General features: G+C 49.0%; 6 protein-coding genes across 6 annotated transcripts; 5 read left to right on the top strand and 1 right to left on the bottom strand.

Annotated features, from left to right (window-relative positions):
* Nucleotides 1–1,950: 1,950 nt before the first annotated feature.
* ColSpa_08892 (putative aminoacrylate hydrolase RutD) lies at nt 1,951–2,991 on the top strand (the record flags this gene model as incomplete). The annotated part of the gene is made up of 1 exon (XM_049275104.1): nt 1,951–2,991. The coding sequence occupies one exon, from the start codon at nt 1,951–1,953 to the stop codon at nt 2,989–2,991; it is 1,041 nt and encodes a 346-aa protein (XP_049131061.1).
* Nucleotides 2,992–6,399: 3,408 nt separating this feature from the next.
* Nucleotides 6,400–6,642, top strand: ColSpa_08893 (uncharacterized protein; the record flags this gene model as incomplete). Its single annotated transcript, XM_049275105.1, has 1 exon — nt 6,400–6,642. The coding sequence occupies one exon, from the start codon at nt 6,400–6,402 to the stop codon at nt 6,640–6,642; it is 243 nt and encodes an 80-aa protein (XP_049131062.1).
* Nucleotides 6,643–10,650: 4,008 nt separating this feature from the next.
* On the top strand, nt 10,651–11,904 carry ColSpa_08894 (uncharacterized protein; the record flags this gene model as incomplete). The annotated part of the gene is made up of 3 exons (XM_049275106.1): nt 10,651–10,680; nt 10,761–11,289; nt 11,573–11,904. The coding sequence occupies 3 exons, from the start codon at nt 10,651–10,653 to the stop codon at nt 11,902–11,904; spliced, it is 891 nt and encodes a 296-aa protein (XP_049131063.1).
* A 645-nt stretch (nt 11,905–12,549) lies between these two features.
* On the top strand, nt 12,550–13,626 carry ColSpa_08895 (uncharacterized protein; the record flags this gene model as incomplete). Its single annotated transcript, XM_049275107.1, has 5 exons — nt 12,550–12,582; nt 12,635–12,847; nt 12,899–13,196; nt 13,272–13,424; nt 13,487–13,626. 5 exons carry the CDS (start codon nt 12,550–12,552, stop codon nt 13,624–13,626), a joined length of 837 nt encoding a protein of 278 aa, XP_049131064.1.
* Nucleotides 13,627–19,059: 5,433 nt separating this feature from the next.
* On the top strand, nt 19,060–19,937 carry ColSpa_08896 (putative pectate lyase F; the record flags this gene model as incomplete). The annotated part of the gene is made up of 4 exons (XM_049275108.1): nt 19,060–19,421; nt 19,480–19,579; nt 19,651–19,704; nt 19,761–19,937. 4 exons carry the CDS (start codon nt 19,060–19,062, stop codon nt 19,935–19,937), a joined length of 693 nt encoding a protein of 230 aa, XP_049131065.1.
* Nucleotides 19,938–20,752: 815 nt separating this feature from the next.
* ColSpa_08897 (beta-glucuronidase) lies at nt 20,753–22,582 on the bottom strand (the record flags this gene model as incomplete). The annotated part of the gene is made up of 1 exon (XM_049275109.1): nt 20,753–22,582. The coding sequence occupies one exon, from the start codon at nt 22,580–22,582 to the stop codon at nt 20,753–20,755; it is 1,830 nt and encodes a 609-aa protein (XP_049131066.1).
* Between the last annotated feature and the right edge of the window lie 411 nt (nt 22,583–22,993).

The raw sequence follows: 22,993 nt of genomic DNA on the forward strand, positions 1-22,993 counted from the left end.
TGGGTCTCACGAAAATTTCGTGGGAAATTGGTAAAGAGAAAAGTCAGGTGCTCTATGAGACAGACGGGCGCCGAGAAACGTATCAAACGTTGATGTAACAACAAAACGATGCAGTAATGCGAGACCGGCTGGCAGTGCGAAACAAAAAATACCCCGAGGAAACACAGGCGCTGAGTGATGGAGAGGGGAAATGAATGGACACAGATGGAGAGTGATGAGGTTCGACGACAGTATTGCTTGTGCCTCTTCTTTATAAAGTCTAGAAGACAAAGAATCATTCATCCATGACAGAGACAACAATGGATTAATCACGCCAAGTAACACGCACACAAATAGTAACAGCAAGTCTTTGCGTGTTCGCGCTGGCGCCGTTGCAATGACTGAACGACGACAACCAATCATTCCAGAAGCGGTCGTCTTTCGGTCCCTTGCAGGTGAGTATACATTGGAGACAGCGGGGCACAGCGTCTGAACTGCTCTCAATCAAAGCCAATCGTTTTTGGCCGCCGCCTTGGACGCGGCGCTTATCGAAACAAGTTGCTTTCATACACGCCAACAGTATGCAAAGCGTTGAATGAGAGGACTGAACCTACGGGAATTTGGGCATATCTGGCGACACTGCACTCATTCTCCATCCGCCTTTATTGACCGAATACATGCTGGCCGTAGCGTCAGCCAACAATGCAGGCGCCAGCTGAAATGTAGGCGGCCCAGTGCCCTTCCTGAACAGCTTGATCGTTAGCGCCGAGCGGAGAGTCGGTGGGTGGAACAAGGCTGATTCAGGCGATTAGCTGAGAATGGCAATGTGATCATGCTCGCAACAATGCTAGCCGCGGCCTGTGGCTGTGAAAACAGTGATCTCCCGCAATACCAACAACTGTTCACTTGCTTGCTTAACACTTTGGCGGTCCTGGTTACACCTTTAGATGCGATTTCAGGATTGTCGTTGAAAGCTAGTCGAGACTACCAAGAGTCCTCGAGTTGAACCTCTTTGGGATGGGCCATTGGCACTGGCTGTTTGCGCAGGGCGAAGTTGCGCTAGACGCCCCTGAGGCGGAGGGTTCGCGACCTCGATTAGCGACTAAGGTACCTCAGCCAGCTGAGCCCTACGGCGGCAATTTTCATCTAAAAGCTTGAAACAAACGACTGACTGATCCGGGTTCTAAAGTGGCTGTCGTACTGAAGGGGTCGTACTGGGTCTGGACACGAGCGTAACTTGACAGTACTTTTTCAATGTAATTACATTAGTCTTGGATCATTTCTTGTTGCTATGACATTCGGTTCGAGTCAGTCAAGCACCTGTCATTTTTACTTAATGCCTGCTTTATTAAGTAAGTTGTGTCAAGCCTCCCCCTCCACATCACTATCGCCATCCCCTAGCCTTCATCAGCCAAACTCCCATGTATCCCCGTTGCGTGATGAGGCACCGGCGTCCAAGAGCGTGTTTCTCTAGCGATATGTTATCGTCCCATGTTGTTCTGGCGGTACGATCGACGGTTCTTATTTGTAAACCTCGATACCAGCGTCTGTCCCTTCTTCTAACCACACAATGCAAGCTGTGTTCAATTACACCGATGCACCACACTCAATGCGGCTTCAAATGAGGTTGTGTTTTCCTTTTCTTCAATTCTATTCTTCGCAAGCCGGGCGAGACTGCTAATCAGTGGCATGCATCAACCTCGGCCCATTGTGAAACAATGATCCGAGCGACTTTAAACCTTCGATAGTTGTCACTGCCGGTCATTCCGTGACGAGTTCTGGTATCAACCTCCTGGGATTTTAGATGAAAGGCAATGTTAAACATCCGATGCAGTACGTATATGGTCAATCATACTGAACAACCAGGACTGTTGAATTGGTTTCCAAACTTACCCCCCCATCACCCCGCATCATCTCTAGTACAGCGCTCCGTATTCCTCCTACGAAGCGCTCGTCAACATCGTCGCCGCAATGTCTACCAAATCGACGAGCTTGTCGGCAGAAGAACTCCAACAACACCCTGCTTTCAGCACGACCCGATGGAACTTGAAACCAACGTCCTCGGGCTACGTCAACGTTGCCGAGTCTCGTCCTGGTGGGCCGTTTCCCATGTGGTACGAAGTTCACGGCAATGGCCCCAAAAAGATTGTCTGGATCATGGGCCTCGGCGCTAGTCGAAACCTCTGGAAACACCAAAACCGCTATTTTGGACACCAGCATGCTCAACAGTACAGTTCTCTAGTCTTCGACAACCGCGGCGTCAGCAAGTCGGCCAAGCCTAACTGTAGATACACTACTTCGGAAATGGCCAAAGATCTGGTTGAGCTGCTTAGACAGATCGGCTGGCTCGACACCGACTCTCAATACTATCCCCGGGATCTGAATATCGCGGGCATTAGCTTGGGCGGCATGATAGCGCAAGAGTTTGCTCTTCTCATACCTCAGCGAATCCAGTCGTTGATCCTCATATCTACTGCGCCTCGCCTAATCCGGACTGGCCATACGCTGGAGCATCTGAAACAGCGAGTTTCGATGTTTTTCCCCTCTGGGGTGGACATTGAGCTCAACAACAAAGCACGCAGAATCTTCACGGAAAAGTTCCTTGACTCACCCGACACCGGGTCTCTGGACCCTCAAAACACGTTCCCCACCAACCTCGATCGATTTGTAGCTGAGGAACTAGTCGAGCGTATGGAGGATACCGACTTTTCGCGCCGAAAAGGTGTCATTTTGCAAGCTATTGCCGCTGGATGGCACTACAAGAGCGACGTAGACCTTGAAAAAATGAGAGACGGCGTCGGCAGAACACGGATTATGGTGATGCATGGGACTTTCGACGAAACTATTACATTTCCGCACTTCGAGATGACGAAGTCTGTTTTGGGCGACGGGCCAATGTATATTGCTTGGAAGGATTGCGGTCACATTCCTTCATGGGAAAGGGAAACTGAGTTTAACGAAGCAGTGAGAGACTTTATTGATAAGGGAGCCGCTCTTCTAGATAACTCATAGCTGGTACCCGTATCTATTCGTTGCGATGATGGTTCCATGATCATAACGGTTCTATTGTAGAGTAAGTAAAGTAAAGTGGTTCCCTCGTTTTCATGGAAAGTCACATTTGACCATGAATAGCTTGACCCATTTTTCGCATCGAATCTAGTCTGGCTCGACAAAAAGTTCAACGCTTTGAATCCATCCAGGCTCATGTGAACTGCTACGTTGATCGGATTACTAACACTATGTCTCAAAAGTGGAGGCAAAGACCATTCAGAATAGACAGATTGAGGTTTTGCCTTTGTGCTTCTGCTGCCCGTTAACGACCTCCTTTAGTTTCATTGACTCTGTGTCTATCTAGATCGACGAAGGTCAGTTCAGTTGGGAAACTAAGCTAGGCTTCACTGTCTCTAACATCTCGCATGAGATATGTTTCGAGGCAATCTATCGTTTCAAGGGCGTTATGTACTAGATGCTTGACGACTACCCAAGGTAGACTGCAATGCACATGCCACCTTGAAAAAGACCCGTGGTAGTTTTGAAACCATTTTTGGCATCGTCAAAGTATTCGATCAGCTCCTTGTAACCTGTCTGGCTGGCGATGACGTTATCCACGACGACCAATGCACCTTGTCTAAGTTGCGGCTACACCACAGCCAATGTGGGCATAGCAAGAGCCGACCAGACTATGAAAGGTCAGAACATCAGTGACTGAAAGAAAAGAAGAGAAGGTTGAACTCGATGAGATCTTTGATACTCATCGTCTAGGAGCAAGAAGTCGATCTGCTTGGGTAAATCGGTCTTCAGCGTCTCTCGCAAATCGCCTTCTCTAAGTTCGATATGCTCATGAACCTCAGCACCAGCTCTCTTCCAGTATTCTCGACCATTTTGAGCTTTGGCTGACTCGTTTTCCGTGGCTATGGCTTTGCCAATGCAACCTTGAGCTGCAGCATTCTGCCCCACAGCAATAGCGAGCCAGATGGTACTGACGCCAAACGATGTCCCGGCCTCAACGACATGCGTCACCTCCGTGGCTCGAAGAAGCAGATACACCAAAGCGCATTTGTCTGGCTCTAGTGCCACAAACCTTTCTAGTGCAACTGAAGCAGGCGGGCTATCGGTGCTCACATATGGTGGTTCGGTTATGGCTTGGGTGTGAAGGTCTTTGAGAACAGCAAGCGTCCCAGGACTTGCTTCCAACGTGCCTAGATGCTTGTCAAGGTCTTCGAGACTAAACATCGCGTTAGATATCACAGCATATTGTTATTGAAAGAATTGCTAAGAATGGGTCTCATGGCCGCTGATATCATGCGATGGAAAAAAGCTGCTTGCAGTATGTCAATAAGGTTACTTGATCTAAGCAAGCGATGAGACAAATTTGGCCCTTCGCTCATTGACTGCAACCGGATATCACGCAGGGTAGGTTCTTGCTTTTGTCTTGCTATTGATTTGGTAAGATGGAATCCGTACCCAAGAGCGGGGTTGGCTAAAGCGGACAAGGCTTTCGGCAAGCGTTGACCGGGTCAAAAGGGTCGTTTGAACTTGCTACAAATTTATCCCCACTACCCACCAATGGTCGAGGACAACTACGCCCGACTAAGTCGAAGGCTTGCCGATCTGCAACATGTCTTACGCACAGAGGTCTCTTATCAATTCTGTGAGCTTCCAGGACAAGTTGCAGCCTCAAAGAGCCTTCGGTCTGGATTTAGCCACGGTCTCGTTCTGCAGAACGACTGTTGAAGACTTCCAAAAAATCTAGTCATTCGCTGTCGTAAACCACATTGCTCAAGACAAGCCAAAGTAAGCTGCGAATCCAATGTTGGGGGACGAGGCTGGGTCAAATCAAGCGACACGCCTCCATAACCCCTACATCAAGTTTGATGCCTGGCTATGATGTTATTCCTCATAATGCACTCACTGCTCTTCCCACATTTTACCACGTCCATCAGAAGGGCATATAGGCACTTTCTTTCCTGGACGCTTGGAATGGGAGTCCAAGCCGGGGAACGGATCCGCAAGGGTTATGAAATGCACCTTAGTGGAGTCTGGCGTGGCTTCAAAGCAAGTAATCGAAGTCCAGCGGGTAAGCAATTCAAGACATACCTGGTGTAACTCCAACATCAGCTACCGCCACGGATGACAGGCGTTTACGATACTTGAGGGAACCACGCAAGGGATGCTCAGATGCACTCCCAACATTCCTCCAGTGAAGGAGCATCAACCCATACCTGAGATCGAAGATATCACTGAGAATTTGGAATTATACAAGCCTGAAGCCACATCTTTGTTAACAGGCAAGTAGGGTTGTACAAGCCATCATTTCTTTATTTCTTTGCTGTTTTTGTTTATATTGGACAAAAATGTTGATCTTAGGAACACATGACGTTACTGCTTGGCTACGGCTTGGCTACCATGAGAATGAGACTTTGATTTACTGCCACAGGTCAAGTCATTTCGAGAGTTTTTGTTTTATTTTAATATTAGTTTTTAGCGTACCGGGATGTACGGGTTGATGGTCCCAGTCAAGACAGCCTATCAAGAACAGACGGAAAGTCTTCCGGGCAGCTAAAGGGCGCAGAGACATTCCAAGACAATGAGCCTGGAAATAAAGGAATTGGATGAAATCAGCGGCCCGATTACACAATAACCTGCTCTGGGAAGAGAAAAGAGAAATCTTCTTGACATTGTGCTCAGTTATAAAAATTTTGAGATGGATGGATCCATGTTTAACCATAAACCTCATTCTCGGACGCTGATTTACAAACTACAATATTCATCTCGGAACGACAACTTTTACCTTCTTAACGCCTTTTTGAACCACCACGAAGTGCAATAGGTACGAAACTTATTAGTTTGGGTGTTTTTTATCCTAGACTGTCTAGTGAAATAACTTTCATCCTCAGCTTCTTTAGTTCTACAGCAACTGACTCGTCCCTCAGCACCATGTCTACCTCAAGCACCCAACCGACAGCCGCTTTGTGCTTTTCAGAACAGCACATCGTCAACCTAGGAGTGCCTATCGAATACGGCAACTTTCACCCTGGCTGTAGCTTTGGCAAAGCCTGTGTTGAAGGTCAAGGGGCATCCTGTCCCATGGCGATGCTACTCTCAGCCTACCAGGAGTGTGGTTTCTGGGATGCCAGTGACCCCAAGCATCGAGCTTGTTACTTTGGTCAGCCTTGTTGCGTGACTGGGGATAAGCTATGCGCTCGCACCATTTACCTTGCCAAGCATAGTCACGCCTATGGCTCTTGTTCTGCTTTCAGCGGATCAGACCATGAGTACTGTCCTGTGATCTCCGATCAGGAGCGGCGTTGTCTATTCCCAAACTGCTCAGCATGTGGGATCCTAACTGAAGCAAGAGGCCTCGTTCTCATTCATCGACGTATGCTGGACGAGTGCGCGGTGGATGAAGAATTCACCAACATGGACATCAAGTGCATCAAGAACAGTCTGGCTGGGTATATGCGGGCTTATGAAACCAGAAGGGAAATGCATCTTCAGGAGTTGTACAAACAAGGTCAAGCAGCTTATGAGCTGGAGATGAGGTACGCCAAGGGGGAAGACTTTCCTCAGTTGGCTTTGAAACCGGACGCTGGACGTAACAGATGGTGGAAAAAGACTGTAGGCCGTTTCATTAAGGCTGTCGTCCGTGTCTTCTCCGTTTGATATTGTCAAAGTTCCCCGACTGGAGTCGTGTGCTTTGGACTTCTACTAGTCGTTCGCTTTAGTCACTATGAGTCAAAGTGTAATACTGAGTTTCTTTCAACTCTGCGTGCTTTAGCGGAAAATGAGCACACGCGGCGGTATTAAGTTAATAATCGATGGAATTTGACAGGATTTGTGCTCAATGTTACTTTTCAAAGTCAATAGGACAAAATAGTTCATCCCACCAAGTTAGTCATTGAAGCAGTGAGCTTTGATTGAAAGTCCTGGTGTGGTGCAGCCCTTACTGGTCAAATCCTTCTGCCATTGTCATCGGTATGTATTGCTGTTCGGTCTACAACTCCACATGTCTCAGCCAAGAATTTTTACTCTCGTCATGAATTGTCATAGGGTGCTTCAGCTTGAAATGGACCGTAGCAGGGAGATAAAACATAACCCATGGAAAAAGAACATGGTCCCTGTCATATTTCAATTCTTCCTAGGCCACTGAAGTTGCAGGGTATTGTGATCAATTTTTGTGATGGTTGTATGATGTCCATCAGCGTGTGTTGATTGGTATCCCGTCATATTACTATCATGCTGCCGTTTATGGTACTATATTACCCAATCGCTACTTCGGTCTAGTCACTAGTCCAAAACCACCCTCGCAAGATTAGCAACGGCCAGTGCTAAGAAGCAGAGGCCGCCGGTGCTTCGCATACCTGAAAATGGCAGTTTAGCGTGTGTCTCACGTCGTTATGTTGACCCACCGATAACGCAGATCGTTCCCTAATGGATCTAGTCATGCAAGCCAGACACCCCGACGACGTCGATTCCACAGACTATTTCGATCAAGGTTGAGAAACAGCCATGGCTTCTGACACTTGCGAACAAAAGACAGATAAATAGAAGAAAAACTACCTGACCGAGAGGTCTGCTGAAAGGGCTATGCTATCTGGTTATCTTCATTGTGTCTCTGCCTTTGAGACACAGCTCCAGCATCCAGCACCTCTCGACCTCCACTCCGGACTCAGCCTTACTAAACCCTGAATCTATGACCATTTTCTCGCTTATCGCAGCAGTTGAAGGATGAAGTTGACAGACTGCTAGAATCATGCGTATGATTGACTGAGCATACAAAGAAAAACGGAACACACTGTGGATGGCCAGTTGACAATGCCCTCTTGATATACCTGAAATAGAGCTTGTGTCCAATGCGGACGTATGATGCTCCATCCAGATCGTTTCGGCTGACAATAAAGACGGAGGCGATTGCGTACAAGTCATGACGTCGTTTTGTGACAGATAATAAACTAATAGTTACCTTAATATTTTTGTTGAACCCGAATGTTTTCAAAACAGAAGTTCTATCATTGTATCACATGCAATGAAGGGCAGGGACTCGTTCACATCGACGCGATCCTTAGAGTGAGGGAAATCCTTCAGCTGAGCAAGAAAGCTGTGAATTTTCCATTGATAGCACATTCACTTTACAGGATGATGCTCGAGATTAAAGAAGAACGGCACGAGTGATGGATGATCGAAAGCTTAATTAATCTACCCAGGTTGGTGGAAGAGAGCCAGTGCAATGGTTCGCATTCCATCTACATGGATCATACAGGCCTCATTCTGGTAAACCTAAAGTTATTTTTTTTTTAGAGGGTTCAAGTGTATTACGAGAACCTGCGAGTCTGCGAGCCGTCTTGGTGAAGTTCGACCACCATTAGATGAGCCGCATTTCAAGTTTTCGTTATGCCGCTTGCCACTTGACGATTCTGGGACTGCGTCGCCTGTCGTGCCGGCTGACTGACGCGGCAGCACAAGGGATTCTGTGACGCTACTGCCTGTGAGTTCCCGTTGGTAGATGCAAATTAGCGGTTGCCAAGACAGCACCGAAGTATAATGGTGCTCCGGAAAACGGCCGTATGTGAGTGACGAAGAGATCTACCAGTGGCAGGAAAGGCAGGTCAGAGCAGGGCTGGGGATTTACCTTATTGGGGAACACATTTCCGGTATATGAACTGATTCAAGAAAGCAGACCAAACTGAGAGACTGAACAAGACCCAGCCAGGGTTCAAGGATCATACTTTCAATCATGGGAAATGAGAGCAACGGGAAATTCTCGTTGAAATCCGAATGATCAGTCTAAGGGCAAAGAGAGAAGACTTTAGAGTTGCGACAGACGGGCGGAAAATGACTGCAAGGGTGAGACGCACCGATTGTGTGGAGGAGGATTAGTGGCTCCGGAAATCGAATCCCCTGTCCCGCGTCTTATCTCCTACAAATCTTTACTATGCATGACGACGTTTTGGGCATTGAAAAAATCGGTTGGTTGCAACTCTGCACATACTGGCCCGCGAAGCTCGCTAACCGAGATCATGGCCCCGGTCGGTGCTGGCCACAGAGAATAAAATAAACGGAGAGAATTTGCCGTCAATTGCAAAAGTTCTGGCCTGATTAACATGGACCTGCAGCTTTGCGGAGACTCTGAACCACCCAAGGGTGCTTCGCCAAAAGGCTGGTTGGAACTTATGGAAGGCGAAAGAGGCTCAGCCGATCGCGTGGTCAATCCTACTTCCTACGTACGAGAATCCCAAACCCACTTATGCAGCTGCTAAAACACCTTGTTGATGTATCAAGTTGAGAGACCGACCTGGTTGTCTTTTATTATGCCAAATTAATGGTTGCATCAACGAGCTGCGTGTATTATAGAAATCCGGATGAAGTCCCTCCGTCAACGCCATTACCGCCACACGTAGAGAAAAGAAGAAAACTCGGTTCGGCTGTCAGCTTATTCTTTGATTTCTCAATAATTCATATTCATTTAGCGTTTTGAGTTACTCTCAAGCATGTGTCGCTGTTGGTGATCAAGTGTGTCGATCAAAAGTAAGTCGATTAAAGCTGTCCACAGTCTTGTGGGTCAGTCATAATGACTTTGGCGAAGGTGATAGAAGGTTATGCGACCAATTGCTTTCGAGCCTGGCAGAAATTGACCCTCAAATCCTTGGGTTGATTTTCGTCTGTTGCTTAATTTCTCCAGACTTTGGGGAAGAGATCGTGCCACCGCGGCAAAGGATTTTGCTTGCTAAGCCCTGACTGTAGGCATGTGTGTGATGGTCCGCTACTACTTCAATCATCAGATGTAGCCGGATCATCCGGTTTCTCGAGGATGTGCAGTGGGTGTGAAGCAAAAACCCATCATTGGTTGGTTAAGCTTAATCGTGCGAAATGAGAGAAGCTTTACGTGCACACCATTGCATACGACCGTGGTCTCCCAATCAAGACCCAGGTGCCTTAGCCAAATTTCATCGCTGCCGTGCTGAAACAAGGTTTAGATCCCGACAGCAAGGGCGGCTGCTTACCGCCGCGAGAGAGAATCGGAATCTTGAGCTGCTCACATGCGAGCATCGGGTTTTGCTGGACTGGCATACACTTTGCAAGCCAAGGACTAACCGCCCCATTTTCTTACCTCTCTATGCTGTGAATTAGCCCTATAGGCCCATACATTGAGATGATGCGTTGCGTTATTCCAACTGCGAGTGCAGAAGCTCTTCAAACCCCTGCTAGTATGGCCCAGTCACTTCATATTTCTCGACTCGCCGCCACTCCTAGTTGCCGGTCATACACCCGGTGTGCCGGTCTTGTGATGAGAATGGTAAATGGAGCGCAGGGCTGCTTCCTTGACTGGTAGTCTCCGTGGTTCGCTTGGAAGGTTTTCGGCGTCGTTTCCGGCTCCGTTGTGCCTACGTCCAAGTCGTCTCAGCTTAAGGCTGGCAAGAGTCGTTCGTGAACATGGGTACAGACAGTGGCCTGTCTGGAAACCGCTTTAGGATCACTGTTAAAATTTCTTTTTTTCTTGTTGATTTTCTCGAGGATTACAATGGCACATATTAGTCTTGATTTCCATCTGCACTTTGGTCGATTGCAACTGTTTGCTCCAACTATACATGACCGGTCCCGATGCGTAGGCACTAGTCTGTAGTTTTCCAGTCAGACAACGTCGACACTCGTTTACCTTACAATACGTACGTCATGGCGGGCGTCGCCAAAGAGGCCGTTGTGGTGAGTAAAGATTGTGGTTTGGTTTTGTTCTCAGCAATTTCATACACTGTTCTGCTCGACTAACATACAGCACCAAAAAGCCCATCGAGGCCGTGCTCCTGGGGCTTGCCATCTCCCTAGTTCTCGCGCGTTTGTCTCTTCGTCTGATCCTACAGCGCCAAATGCTCACCAGTAGCGATTGGATGCTCGTTGTTTCGATTCTTGACGCGATCGCGCTGTTCTCAACCGATGCCATGGCTTATAAATTGGGCGGAATGAACGATTACGACCCCACAGCTCCAGAAGCTCCAGAGGACGAGCAGATCAGGCTCATGAAAGTTTCATTTGCCGGTAACTACTTCTATGATACTGGGATTTACTTCCCGAAGCTAGCCTTGCTTGCCTTCTACTTCAAGCTGGTTCCGCCGACGATGCCTCTGCTGCGAAAAGTCCTTTACGGGACTAGTGGACTGACGCTGGCCTTCGCCATGACCACTTGTTTCTTGGACACCTTCTGGTGCGGTCCTGATGTTTCTGTAAACTGGGACTTGGAGGGCGCCTGCTCAACATTCGACTCCAAGTCGGTTTTTCGCATCGATTGGGGAATGAACTTGGTGTCGGATTTGCTAAGTATGACCTTTCTCTAACACATACATGTGTGGTTTTTAACTGACAATTTCAAAGTCTTCATTATTCCATTCCCGCTGCTCTTCGGCCTTCAGCTCAGCACAAGATACATCATTGGTCTTGCAGCTACGTTCTCCACAGGCATGATTACAATAGGAGCCAGTGTAGGCAGATTTGCCACCGTCGAAACCATCAAAGCGTGGACCAATGTTTGTAGGTTCAGCTTCTCATGATTGATTTCTGATTGAGAGAACTGACCAAAGAATAGATGTGCTATCCATGACAGAGATCGCGGCCGCCATCATTGTGGTATCGCTGCCCGCGCTCAAGCCCCTTCTTCATCGTCGTGGATTAGCCACGTCGAAGTATGGGACTGGCCAGACAGAATCGGACGGACTGGCTTACAAGAAGCACCCAACAGCGACCAGTCATAGCCATTTCAAACTCTCTTCGGGGAGGGACCCATATGAGGCGACGACGCGAGTGGTTGCCGAGGACGAGTCGGGCAGCGAGGTGGAATTGAACAATCTGGAACGATCGGATGTAATTTACAAATCGGCTCGCGTGAGCGTAACATACCAACGACGAGAGGATTTCGACAAGAAGGCAAGCCCCTAGAAACCTGCATGTTAGGGCATTTCCCCCGGCACGAAGCAAGGGGAGGGGTGTGTGTTGTACATTAGGAATCAACCGCTATTTGCTGCGGGCCCGGCCCGGACGGAGAGCGGCCGAGGGGCCAATAATGCCCAGCCGGCTTTAATCACAGCTCTGCGCGTCTGCGGCGTGGTTGCAGGAAAAGATTAAACAATACTACCTTTGTAGAGCACTTCCCGCCGATACGAAGCAGACAGAGAGAGGGTCGCCATTCTCTAACACAGTGAACAAGGGGCGACAGAGCGAAATGAGAAATAAAAAAGGGTCCTGGGCTGATTTGCGCACCAACACGCCGTCCACATGTCTGTGCAGGTTCTGCGACCTCGCTTCCGCAATGCTAGTCCCAACGGTCGTCTCACCCCGCTTAACCTGGGATCAAACTGGACCATCGACTTTTTTCAATTCCTGAAGGAGGTCGGTTCGGATCCAGCCAATAGTGATTTAACCGTTCACAACGCCCTGCAGCCACACCCTGCTTCTACTGGCGGGTGGGTCAAATTCCCTTGGCCTCCGTGTTTAAATGATTTGAGATGCTGTCCCGTGAGTTGCCGCCATTGCATCAAGCTACTTTCCTTCTTCAAAGTTACTGCTCCTCAGCCTCAAGTCAAGATGGTGTACTTCATCGACGGAAAGGATTGTATGGTAGGTCGCCCTGCTAGTTTCGGACAACTTCCTTTGCTAAGTCTCTAACTAGATATCTGAATGGATTCTGCTGGCAGTTTCTTACGTTTTTGTCGGCCTACGGGTGTATACACGCCTCTTCCGCTTGCGTGAAAAGTTGGCCTTATCTGAATACCTTCTCCTCCTCTCGGCTTTCAACGCCCTCGGCTTGATTATATGCGACACCTTGACATACCGGCTCGGTGTGATGGACAACTGGGAACCATCTGTTACTCTGTCCAAGGTAGTATGAATCTGCCCATTAACTTACTTTGCTAACGACTGATTCCGTTTTAAGATATCCTTCGCCTCCAATTACTTCTACGATGTCGGAATGGGTTTCCCAAAGATGAGCATGCTGGCATTCTATTGGGTCTACTTCCCTGCCGACACTAGCCCTGCGATGCGTAAGGCATTGTGGGGCATCACTGCGTTCGTCGGTCTTTCATACATGGCAATCCTCTGGGACGACACATTCTTCTGCGGCAAGGACGTTTCCGTTCAGTGGTCTCAAGAGGAGGGTGCTTGCAGTGTCTTCTATGCACCCGAGCCATTTATCCTCAACTTCACTCTCAACCTAGCCTGCTACATCTTTGGTATGAGTTCCCGTCCACTCAAGTGGCCCCAAACCATACCACCAATATACTCCATACTGACCAAGACGTGTACAGTCTACGTGCTTCCTCTCACTCTCTTGGTTCAGGGTATTCTACAGCCTTCCAAGGGTCTCACTATTGCTTTTATTCTTGGTCTGTTGACCATCTTCACCACCATCGTCCGCTTCATTACCCTCAAAATCGGAACGGGACAGGAGAACCTTGTTTGTAAGTCGAACGCTTTTCTTCTCCCACTACCCTACGGCAACGGGCTAAACCCTGCCTAATAGATCCTATGAGCATCCTCGAAATGACACTTGCCATTACTGTTGTCGCTCTGCCTGGTCTGAAGCCTCTGTTGGATCGATCATCAAAGAGTCCCCCATTTGATACGGTTGAAGTCGAAAACCAAAACAAGAACTTCTCCTAGATGAGACATGCAAATATAGTCCATGCGCATATTATATCGATGAACATGAGTTAATACTCAGTTAGCCTGTGGTCTACTCATGGTTACTCGTTGCATTGGCCAGATCGCCATCCCGACATCATTCTCGAATAGTACATATTTCTAGGTTCGAGCGGATGGCCATGAATCTTAAAGTGTAAATAAAGCTGCACAAGCGATCTTCAGACCAATTTGCATTTATTTTAATCGTAGACACTCTTAATTGTATAAATCCAGTATTGATAGAGTCCTGCTGGTCTTGTTGGCTGGGGAAATGGAAGAACATCTGAACAATAGAAGATTGTTTCAACCATGTTAGCAAGAGTTCAATAAAAACTTATCGGAAACAAACCTACTAGCGAAGGACTCCTGTGACAGACTTACTGAACTTTCGGTGGGCAAACGCTAGTACATGGGGCCAGCAATACCTGAAGATGTAACACGCCCGTCAGCATCAACTCCTTTCGCTATACATGCTGCATTGTACGTGAATCACCGAGTTCATCGTAGCCTAGTCCCTGCAAAAACGAAGCATCAGAGTAGTGGACTTGTGCTGTTGCCTGCCATTCGATGTTGATGTTGTTTCTTCGGCTAGCTCCGCTGCAATTCCTGCCACATCAATACCCCCCAAGAGATGCATGTGGATCAGTACGTTCGATACGTAAACTAGGATCAAATGGCTTGAAAGGGGACCTGCGATTGATCAGATCATCTCTTCAGTAGACAAGCCACCACTCTCGGTTGCGTAAACTGTATTTGTACAGCCGAAACTAATGCTTTCAGTCTGATATCTGTCTTATCTCCATAATTTACTTATATGTCTAGTTCTTTGTATTTAACAGCTGTCGTAAAGTGAGGTTCTAGAGCGAGATAGTGGCGCAGGTGGCCGAGCCCGCCATTTCTCACATGCTTCGAGTTATACAGTAGTTTGTATAAGGGACAACCTCCTGTCTCGTAGATGGTTTTAGATGGTTTCTAGAACAACTACCTTTCCATTACCGCTGAAGTGCAGACCGAGGATTCCACCACAAAATCGGTATATGGGTCAGATCTTTTCGATCCGAACCCTCCCTAAGGTAGTCGATGCTAAGAGGCTTTGTCGTTATACGAATCTTTGAGGAGCCAAGACGGGCTTTTTGTGGCTTTCTTACTGGACTCTGTAGTTCGGTTGGTCACGCAAGGCTTTGGCTTCTGGCTGTGGCAACAAAACTCATCACTACCAACGACTTAGACCTGGCTGTGACGATATTGACCAGATCCTTTGAATACAACACGGGTTCACACACTACAGCATGTGGGGTAGACGCTATGAAGTGGATATAGTGCAGTATTTGGGCGAAGAACATCAATATGTTTAGACCCACGCAACTTTGTTCCCACTGCATCATATGCTTTCCCTTCATTGTTTGCTCTCTACGCCGTGGTTCGCCATTGATTTGTTTTGATTCAACGTGTCGCTCCGGTTTAGCGGTCGCGTTTTTCAGCTGGGGATTACGGGATAACACCAGAGTCCGTCGGCACTAGATTGCTGCCGAAGACCATGAAATGCTGACTCGTACCTTGTCATACCTTCAAGCGCGCTATCCATTCTCTTCATTGTCAAATAACTCCTGAAGGAGCCACTTCAACTTGCCAGGGTACGTCTTTAGCGACCAAGACGGCACATGAACCGCAGCAACAGGCTGGGAGTAAACTCCAAAGACTAAGCATCATGACCCAGAATGTCTCGCGACACGTTATTGCGCTTCTTACGGGAGGCTAATTATCAGATTCGCCATATTTGGAACGCGCAAGTATGGCCTTGAGTGAAATGAGTGGCAACGCGAATGGATTGGTTAATTCATCCTATTAAAGAGAAACTTATCTTCACCTGGACCTGGGAGCTAGCAGCTCGATATCCACGCAACAAATAGAGTTTGGCTGACAATATGAACACGACATTATCAAGGCACTAAGCCTGCAAGTATCAATCCACCAAGCTTAAGCCAGGGCCATTTGCCCCACGCTTGAAATACCCTAGGCTCCGACAAGGGTTAAATCACGGAAGTGGATATAATGCTATAGTAGATCATAAGGTCTTTAGGCCTTAAGCTCGCTCGGACCTTTTGAATTGGTTACTCTTCCCGCGCACCCAAACGCCCTTGGCCCGATACTGACTCAATCATCGAACTAGAGTGGGCACGCAGCAGGGCTTCTGGAGCAGCCTTCAGAGATCAACAGAGCTTACTGCTAAACGCAGACAGTCTAAGGTGTCGCGTGAATGCGCTTGTAATCGTAACGAACACGTGCCTGGAGATACTCAATCGTCTCGTCCAAGCTTACGCGGGGAATGTTGGGGTGCCAAATGCCTCAATTCTTGGTGGGTCCAGCTTCTAAGTCGGCATCCCAGCCAAATAGAGTGATAAGTTCAAACCCGGAGCTGCGGTTGACTTCTTCTCTCCACCTTCCCTTCCATGAAGTGCAAAGTCCTTACTGCAATGGCGTATGTAGGTATTAGCTGAGTCCAACTAATCGATGATAAAGCAATTAGAAATTCTGCAAAAAGCGGCTGTGACAATCTCGTCCCCTGCCCCTGAGTGGACAGTCGCTGAAGAACTCTTGGCCACGGTAGTAGTGGAAGAAGTGGTCTGAAGGCTGTCTCACATCGTACAAACCTAGCTTGCTAGCTTCCTGGTTTAGCCACGCCACTCCACCACTACAACGGTACAATGTAGATCATCTTCCGTACTGTTCAAGGGCTTCATGAAAGAGGATCTCAAAGTCAGTGTGTAAGGGTTGCGGCCCCGCTGCATCGCGTGCGCCCTGGCATGCGAGCCATATTCTAAACGAAGCTACTCGCATTGAGGGTTTGAAGGTAATCTCGAATTGGCAAAAGCTTTGATACTTCCCCAGCTAAACAAACAATCCTTAATTCGTAGTCGCTCCTGATTTGGCAAGCATCATACTCAGCGGGTTTATGCTTCATCAAGTCCAGTATCAGCATCACACTCATACGCATCACGAACCAAAGGGTGCATCACCGCGTTCTAATCGGGCTGATGATTCTCTGCGCTGTTGTGAGCTCAACAAGCATAGTTGTGGTCCTAAATCAGTGCCATCCCCTCGACAGGTATTAGGACAAGACAGTGACAGGTACTTGCCTGACGGCCGCTAGTATAACAGCAATGTCCTATATTTCTTCAGCTGTTAATCTCATCACTGACATCAGTGTGGCGATCATTCCCATTTTTCTTTTCCGGCATATTCAGATGCGGTCGTAGCTCAAGCTCTACATTCAGCTTATATTCGGACTGGGCCTTGTGTAAGTCTTTCTGCTCTCGAGTCTTCGTTGATATGGGCCCCTTATGAGTGAATCCACTACCCCGTTGTGAAAGAAGCAGGGCTGACAAGAGTTGGATAATAGGGCTAATGTTGCTAGTATTATCCGACTCGGTTTTACTGATGCATACATGGACACCACCGACTTTCTACGCAAGTAAAATTATCCCAAATTCACTATCATCATTTCTCCTGGGGCAGCAGAAGCCGACTTGCATGGCATCTGACTCTCCATCCTCAAATTAGATGAAACAGGCAAAGTTGTGCTGTGTACCGTTCTCGAATGCGGCTTAGGCATCACTACCGGTTCCCTTCCAATATTGCGAACCTTTTTCTCCCGCCTGGCCAAGGATTATAGCACGTACGCAGAAAAGCACCACAAGATTAGGAGTAATACCAACCTGATTACTTTCGGCCACTACAACGTCCAAAAACGATCCGAATGCGAAAGCGATATGGACGGAACTGTCGATAAGGGAGGAAATGAGAGAGAAAGTGACGGCAGCGAAGTTGCAGCCGCAGAAGCCAAGAATAACACGACCAATACTCACAGAGCGATTACGGTCACAACGGACTTGCATCAGACCTTTGACTGAATGGATGAGATAAAGCCTGGAGGAATAAAGAAAGCAAGTGAGTTAAGCGCTGGGGATACTTCGATGTAGAGAATGATACAGGGCCAGCGGGGCGGAGAGGCAAGCAACAGAGTTATAGATATAATGAAAGATACTATACCCATTCATCAAAAAGTGGTATTATCGCGCCGTAGATGAGGTAAAGACTTCTTGAATGGAACTAGAGGGTTGTCAAGGTGCCATCTGAAGTACTCTCGACACTGTGATTTATTCGACATAAATGTCTCAGTGATGGGCGAGGGCTGTTGGTCCGATGGAGTTATTTGTTTTCCTGTTGATTGATTTGGCAGGGAAGAACAGTGTCGTGCCTCGTCGCTTTTACATTTTTTACTAAGAAGCTAAGTGAAGTTCTCACATAGATGGACATGATGCATGCGTTTCATGCGCCTGGACGCAGCGTATGCCAGCTTGAGTTGATTTTGAAAGCGGGAAACGAAGAAAACAGGATAGCAACACGAAGAGAATCACAAATCAAATACTGATGTACAATGCTAGTTTCCTGGACTTTGGTATGCACGAATATTTCAGTCATCTATGAGATTTTCGAGTCTGGGCATTGGCACATTCTGTATTGCAATTTCCCTCAAAATTGATCTTTCGAACGCACATGCATCTCACTCTACAGAAGTCAATGGCCAGGAAGTACTCATTGCATTTAAAATGTATGCGTTCCTTACACGGAGCACCAACGAAAAAACTTGGGCATTTAGTTACGACCTCCCATTTCAAGAAGAAACCAAGAAGAAAATTCTAATCCCAATAGTACTCACAAAAGCCGGCTATGTTTCGGGCCAAGCAACATGCAAACTCTCCTATCTCAATATGATGCTCTGGTTCTTCTGGGCGTCGTGCCAAGAGTGGCAGTGCCCAGAGTCTTGGCGGTCGAGTGGGCAACGATCGTCCTAATGCCCCGATGTCCGGCCCCGGGGACACCCTAACTGGCGGTGATCTTGTCCGGTTTATGTGCGTGGTGACCGATCTTGGCGCGTTTTGAAACGGGCTTCGAACGATTTTCCACGTGTAATACGAGTTTGGATTTAAAAACCTGACGAACATATTTCCAGATTGATTGCACCCGTGCTCCCTGTGAGGAACCTCGAGGCAAGAGGGTCCCCAATGGCTATTATCGAGCGAGCCTTGGCACAACGAAACCATGGACGACAATCGGCGGAACTGTAAAGCGCTATGCAGCATAGGTAGTGGAGGAAGCTACAGCGTCTCCTCGTAGGCCAAGACCCCCTTAATTAGCATTTAGCCTTGATTATGAGGTTCGACATAGAGAAAGAGGTCTACCCACCATTCATTTGGTTGAACTTAGTTGAGCACACAGGATATAAGGAGCAGAGTTACCTTCATTGGGATCATAATATGTAAAAACAAGCTTCAATATTGATAATTGACCAACCAATCATTTGACCGCTACACTCGTTTTTGGACAGCGCCCGTTCTTTACCCAGCAATCATGCGTACCGAAGCCTTCAATTTGCTTGCGGCTCTTGCCGTTGCTTTCCCTACCGTCTCTGCCTGCGTTGGCAAAGACGCCCTCCCTACTGCCACCAACACTATCAGCAACTCTGAGCCCATTGAGGTTGCCGCCGGCGAGTCTTACGACGGGAAGCTGGCCCGTTTCGACCGAGGATCCGGTGCCTGCAAGGCACAAACCGAGGGAGGTCAGAAGGACGCCGTTTTCATCCTGCGTAAAGGTGCCACCTTGAAGAATGCCATTATCGGCAAGGACCAGATGGAGGGTGTCTACTGCCTCGGTGGCGGCTGCACCATTGAGAACGTCTGGTTTGAGGATGTCTGCGAGGACGCCATCTCCATGTAACTCGTGCCACTCTGTTAAATAGCCCGGACAATGACATGCTGACTTACTGCACAGCAAGGAAGATGAGGCTGGCATGGAAACTCGCATCATTGGGGGCGGTGCGTACAAAGCCAGCGACAAAGTCGTCCAGCACAACGGCTGTGGCAGTGTTAGCGTAAGTAAAATAAATCATGGCCTCTCTCATGTGTTTTTGTCAGCCTGAGATTGGATTCTAACGAAGATCAGATCTCCAACTTCTACGCTGAGGACTACGGCAAGGTTTATAGAGCTTGCGGCACTGTGAGTAACCCATGACTGATAAAAACTTCCTTGGCCGTTAACTAACAGATGCTCAGTGTAATGCATGCAAACGCACTGTCACCATTGAGGGTGTCTCCGCCTACGGTGGCGGCGAAGTCGCTGGGATCAACGAGGAGACTGGCGATGAGGCCACTCTTGTCAACATCTGCACAGACGCCAAGACCCCCTGTCAGCTATACAACGGTCCTGGCGAGAAGTCTGGTTCTTGTTAAGTAAGCTCAACCAGCACTCTGGTCCACTCAGGGCCTCTGTGTGTCTCTTTGGCACCGGGACGAAGCTTCCTCGGCTACTGAGACTGAAGGCGGGCATGGACGATGGTTCGTGTATGTATTTCTTCCCACAACGTTCATAAACACTTCGATGGCCAGAGACATATAAATGCATTGTGATTGCAATGACAAATGAAAATTTAAATATCTCAATGGATATCGATGGTGATCCGGCGATAGGTAGTCATACATCGACAATCATTTCCTGGGGGCTGTGGCTTTGTTTTGAACAGCTACCACTTCCGTCAGGCTCTGTTTCCAGTCAAAAAGTTGATAAGACGTCCTGCCGAAAAAGTGGAGCAGGGGACTCGTTAATAATACTGATAACGAGCCTGCCTACTTATGGACGAGTATGCGTCTTTAATTCGCCAACTGAGTGTATGCCTTGTTTTGGATCCACTGGTGCACGCGAAGCTGTGAAAGGGATAGATCTACTCAAACGGCTCCCATGTACTGTTTCTCAGCGACTGCTACAGGCTGAGGTCTGGATAGAATGAGCTTCAAGACTAGTAGTAGGCTAGCACCTCTCAACTTTCCTGTGCTGGCTGTGCATCCTTGGATAGGCTTTAAGATGCCCATGATGTCGGAACTGTGTTGCTCCAAAGCACTGCTTTATGCATGGTGCACGAGAAGGGAGGGTTGCGCCAGTTTAGTTGGTAATATGTTCTTTTGAGGTCATTACAAAAGAGACTAGTCGTTATCCCCATTCCATACGCCTAAACAAAGCAACACTCTAGGTATCATGTCTATCCCCGAGTCTACAAATAAAAGGCTCCAATGCTAACCGCCAAACTCCATGCAATGCAAGTGTAAATGCAATTCCCAGACGCCAAGCCTGCGGCGCCTGAATCATCGTCGCTTCCCTTGTCCGAAGAGGAGTTGCTCGGGTTGCCCGAGGACCCCGGTGTAGAGCTCGTCGCTGAACCGACGCCCTGCGACGAAGTAGTGAGCGCGTTGCACGCCGTGCTGTCGGGCTCTCCGCTGCCGACCCTGCCGCCGATGTTGGCGACAACAGCTTCGGAGTCGCGGACGGGGATGCTCGCTTTTCCGTCGCTGCCCACCTTGACGGTGATGTCGTTGTTGGACACTTGGGTCAGCTTTCCGTCGTTGCCCTGCTCGAAGCTGATGCCGTTCCAGGTGGTGCCGCTAGTCGCATCGGCGCCGTCACTGGTCAGGTATGACAGGTGCAGCTCCTGACCGGCGAGGGAGGTGGGCAGAGTCACATCAACGGTGATGCTGCCCTTGTTAGCCTCCGAGACGTTGGCCACCTTGCCATTGATCACGACCAGAGAGGCAAGCGAGTCGCCCTGGTACACGGACCAAGCCTTAATGTACTCGTTGTGGGCGGCGGGGTATTCGGAGATCTCGGCCTGCGCGACACGGGCAGTGCACGACCTGCCGATGGTTTGACCAAAGGCAGCCATGCCGTAGTAGAGGGGTCGAACGAACCGGTCGCGTCCGAACATGGCCGTCGGCTGCCAGGCGCTGGCGTTGCTGTCGAACGTCATGTGGAACTGAACAGACGAGATGTTGATTGTGGCAGCGTAGAAGAGGAAGTTGAGGGTCCAGAGAGCGGAGGCGAAGGTGTTACTGAGTCCCTCAACGCCCAAAGGCCCGACGACGGACATTTCTCGCAGCGCGAACGGGTGAGTAGTCTGTTCGGCCTGAGTGATCTGGGCTTCGATAGCCGAGTCGAATTGGGCCTTGGTCGTGTCAAAGCGCATCATGTAGTCGAGAGTCAATGGGTAAGGGAAGGATCCGACAAAGTAGTAGTAGTTGTGCTGGTTCCAGCTCGTGATGTAGCCAACGTCGGAGTTGTTGGCCGTGTCGTCGATTCCATTGCTCACCAGGTCTTTGATCTCGAAGCCGGTGCCGGCGACCCAGGCCGTCGACGCGGAGGCTTCGAAGAAGTTGCTGTGCAGCCCGCGCGGCTCCAGGACTTGCCCCCACACGGCGTCGGCGCGCTCCCGCCATTCCTTGACGTACTCGGACCCCGTCCACGAGCTCGTCCGGAACCCGTTATTGCCGTAAAGGTCTGGCTCGTTTCCAAATTCGAAGGACATGAGGTTAAGATTCGTGCATCGATCGATGATCTGGGAGACCATGGTGGTGAGCTGTTCGAGGTAGTCGGACTTGTCGTATCCCATGTTCAGGCCCCAGGTAATGGGTGTGCCTTTGGGCATCCGGTTTGCGATTTCCATGAAGCGGGGGCCGATAATGAAATTGTCTGCAGGGACATTGCCTGCTGCGGTCGGCCGCGGGTTCGCCTTGATGAGCCATTCGTCTTGCGAGTCGTTGTAAACCACGTAGTCTTGTGTGTTTCCGCCCAATCGCACGTACGGTGGCCGGCCGGTGAAGTTGGCCAGGTTGCTGAGGAGGTTGATAGAGAGGTCATTCGGCGTCTCGTCGCCCATGAAATAGAAGAGGTGATCGAGCTCAATGCCAAAGCCGGCGAAGGAGGGGTCAATGTTAGCCGAAACATTATTAGGGACCTCTTCGGAGAGCGTCAGCGACAGGACGTTATCGGCGGCGAGCGCGGCGGAGATAAGACCGCAGCCCACTAGGAGGCGACTCTGCAACGGCACCATGTTGGGCTAGCTGCCGGTGGTTGAGAGTGGCTTGAATTCAGGTGAGCGGGCTTGGGGGTAGGACAATGGTGTGGTCCCGGGAACATCGTGAGAATCCAGCAAGAGGCGGGACGGTCAAACGACTTTAAAGGACGTTTGGTCGTGGGAGCTTGACTAAAGCAGTTTCATCGACCACACACACCCATTTCATCATTGTAGTGGATCACCGAGTCGGAGCATTTGGGGGCCTCGTGCATGCGTCAGTCCAAAACCCTTGCTGGAAGCTGGTACCAAGACTGGGCGTTTGCTCCAGTCTGACGCGTACTACGTAGGTCGACTGGCAAAGGGCTGTGTTTGGAGGGAAGAGACTGAATGATGCCGAGTAACCCAGTTTTCTTCCCGCTCCGCGTGGCAGATCTGTTTTGGGGACAC

Source organism: Colletotrichum spaethianum (genome assembly GCF_022836535.1).
Source record: "Colletotrichum spaethianum MAFF 239500 DNA, contig25, whole genome shotgun sequence".
NCBI classification, from domain to species: domain Eukaryota; kingdom Fungi; phylum Ascomycota; class Sordariomycetes; order Glomerellales; family Glomerellaceae; genus Colletotrichum; species Colletotrichum spaethianum.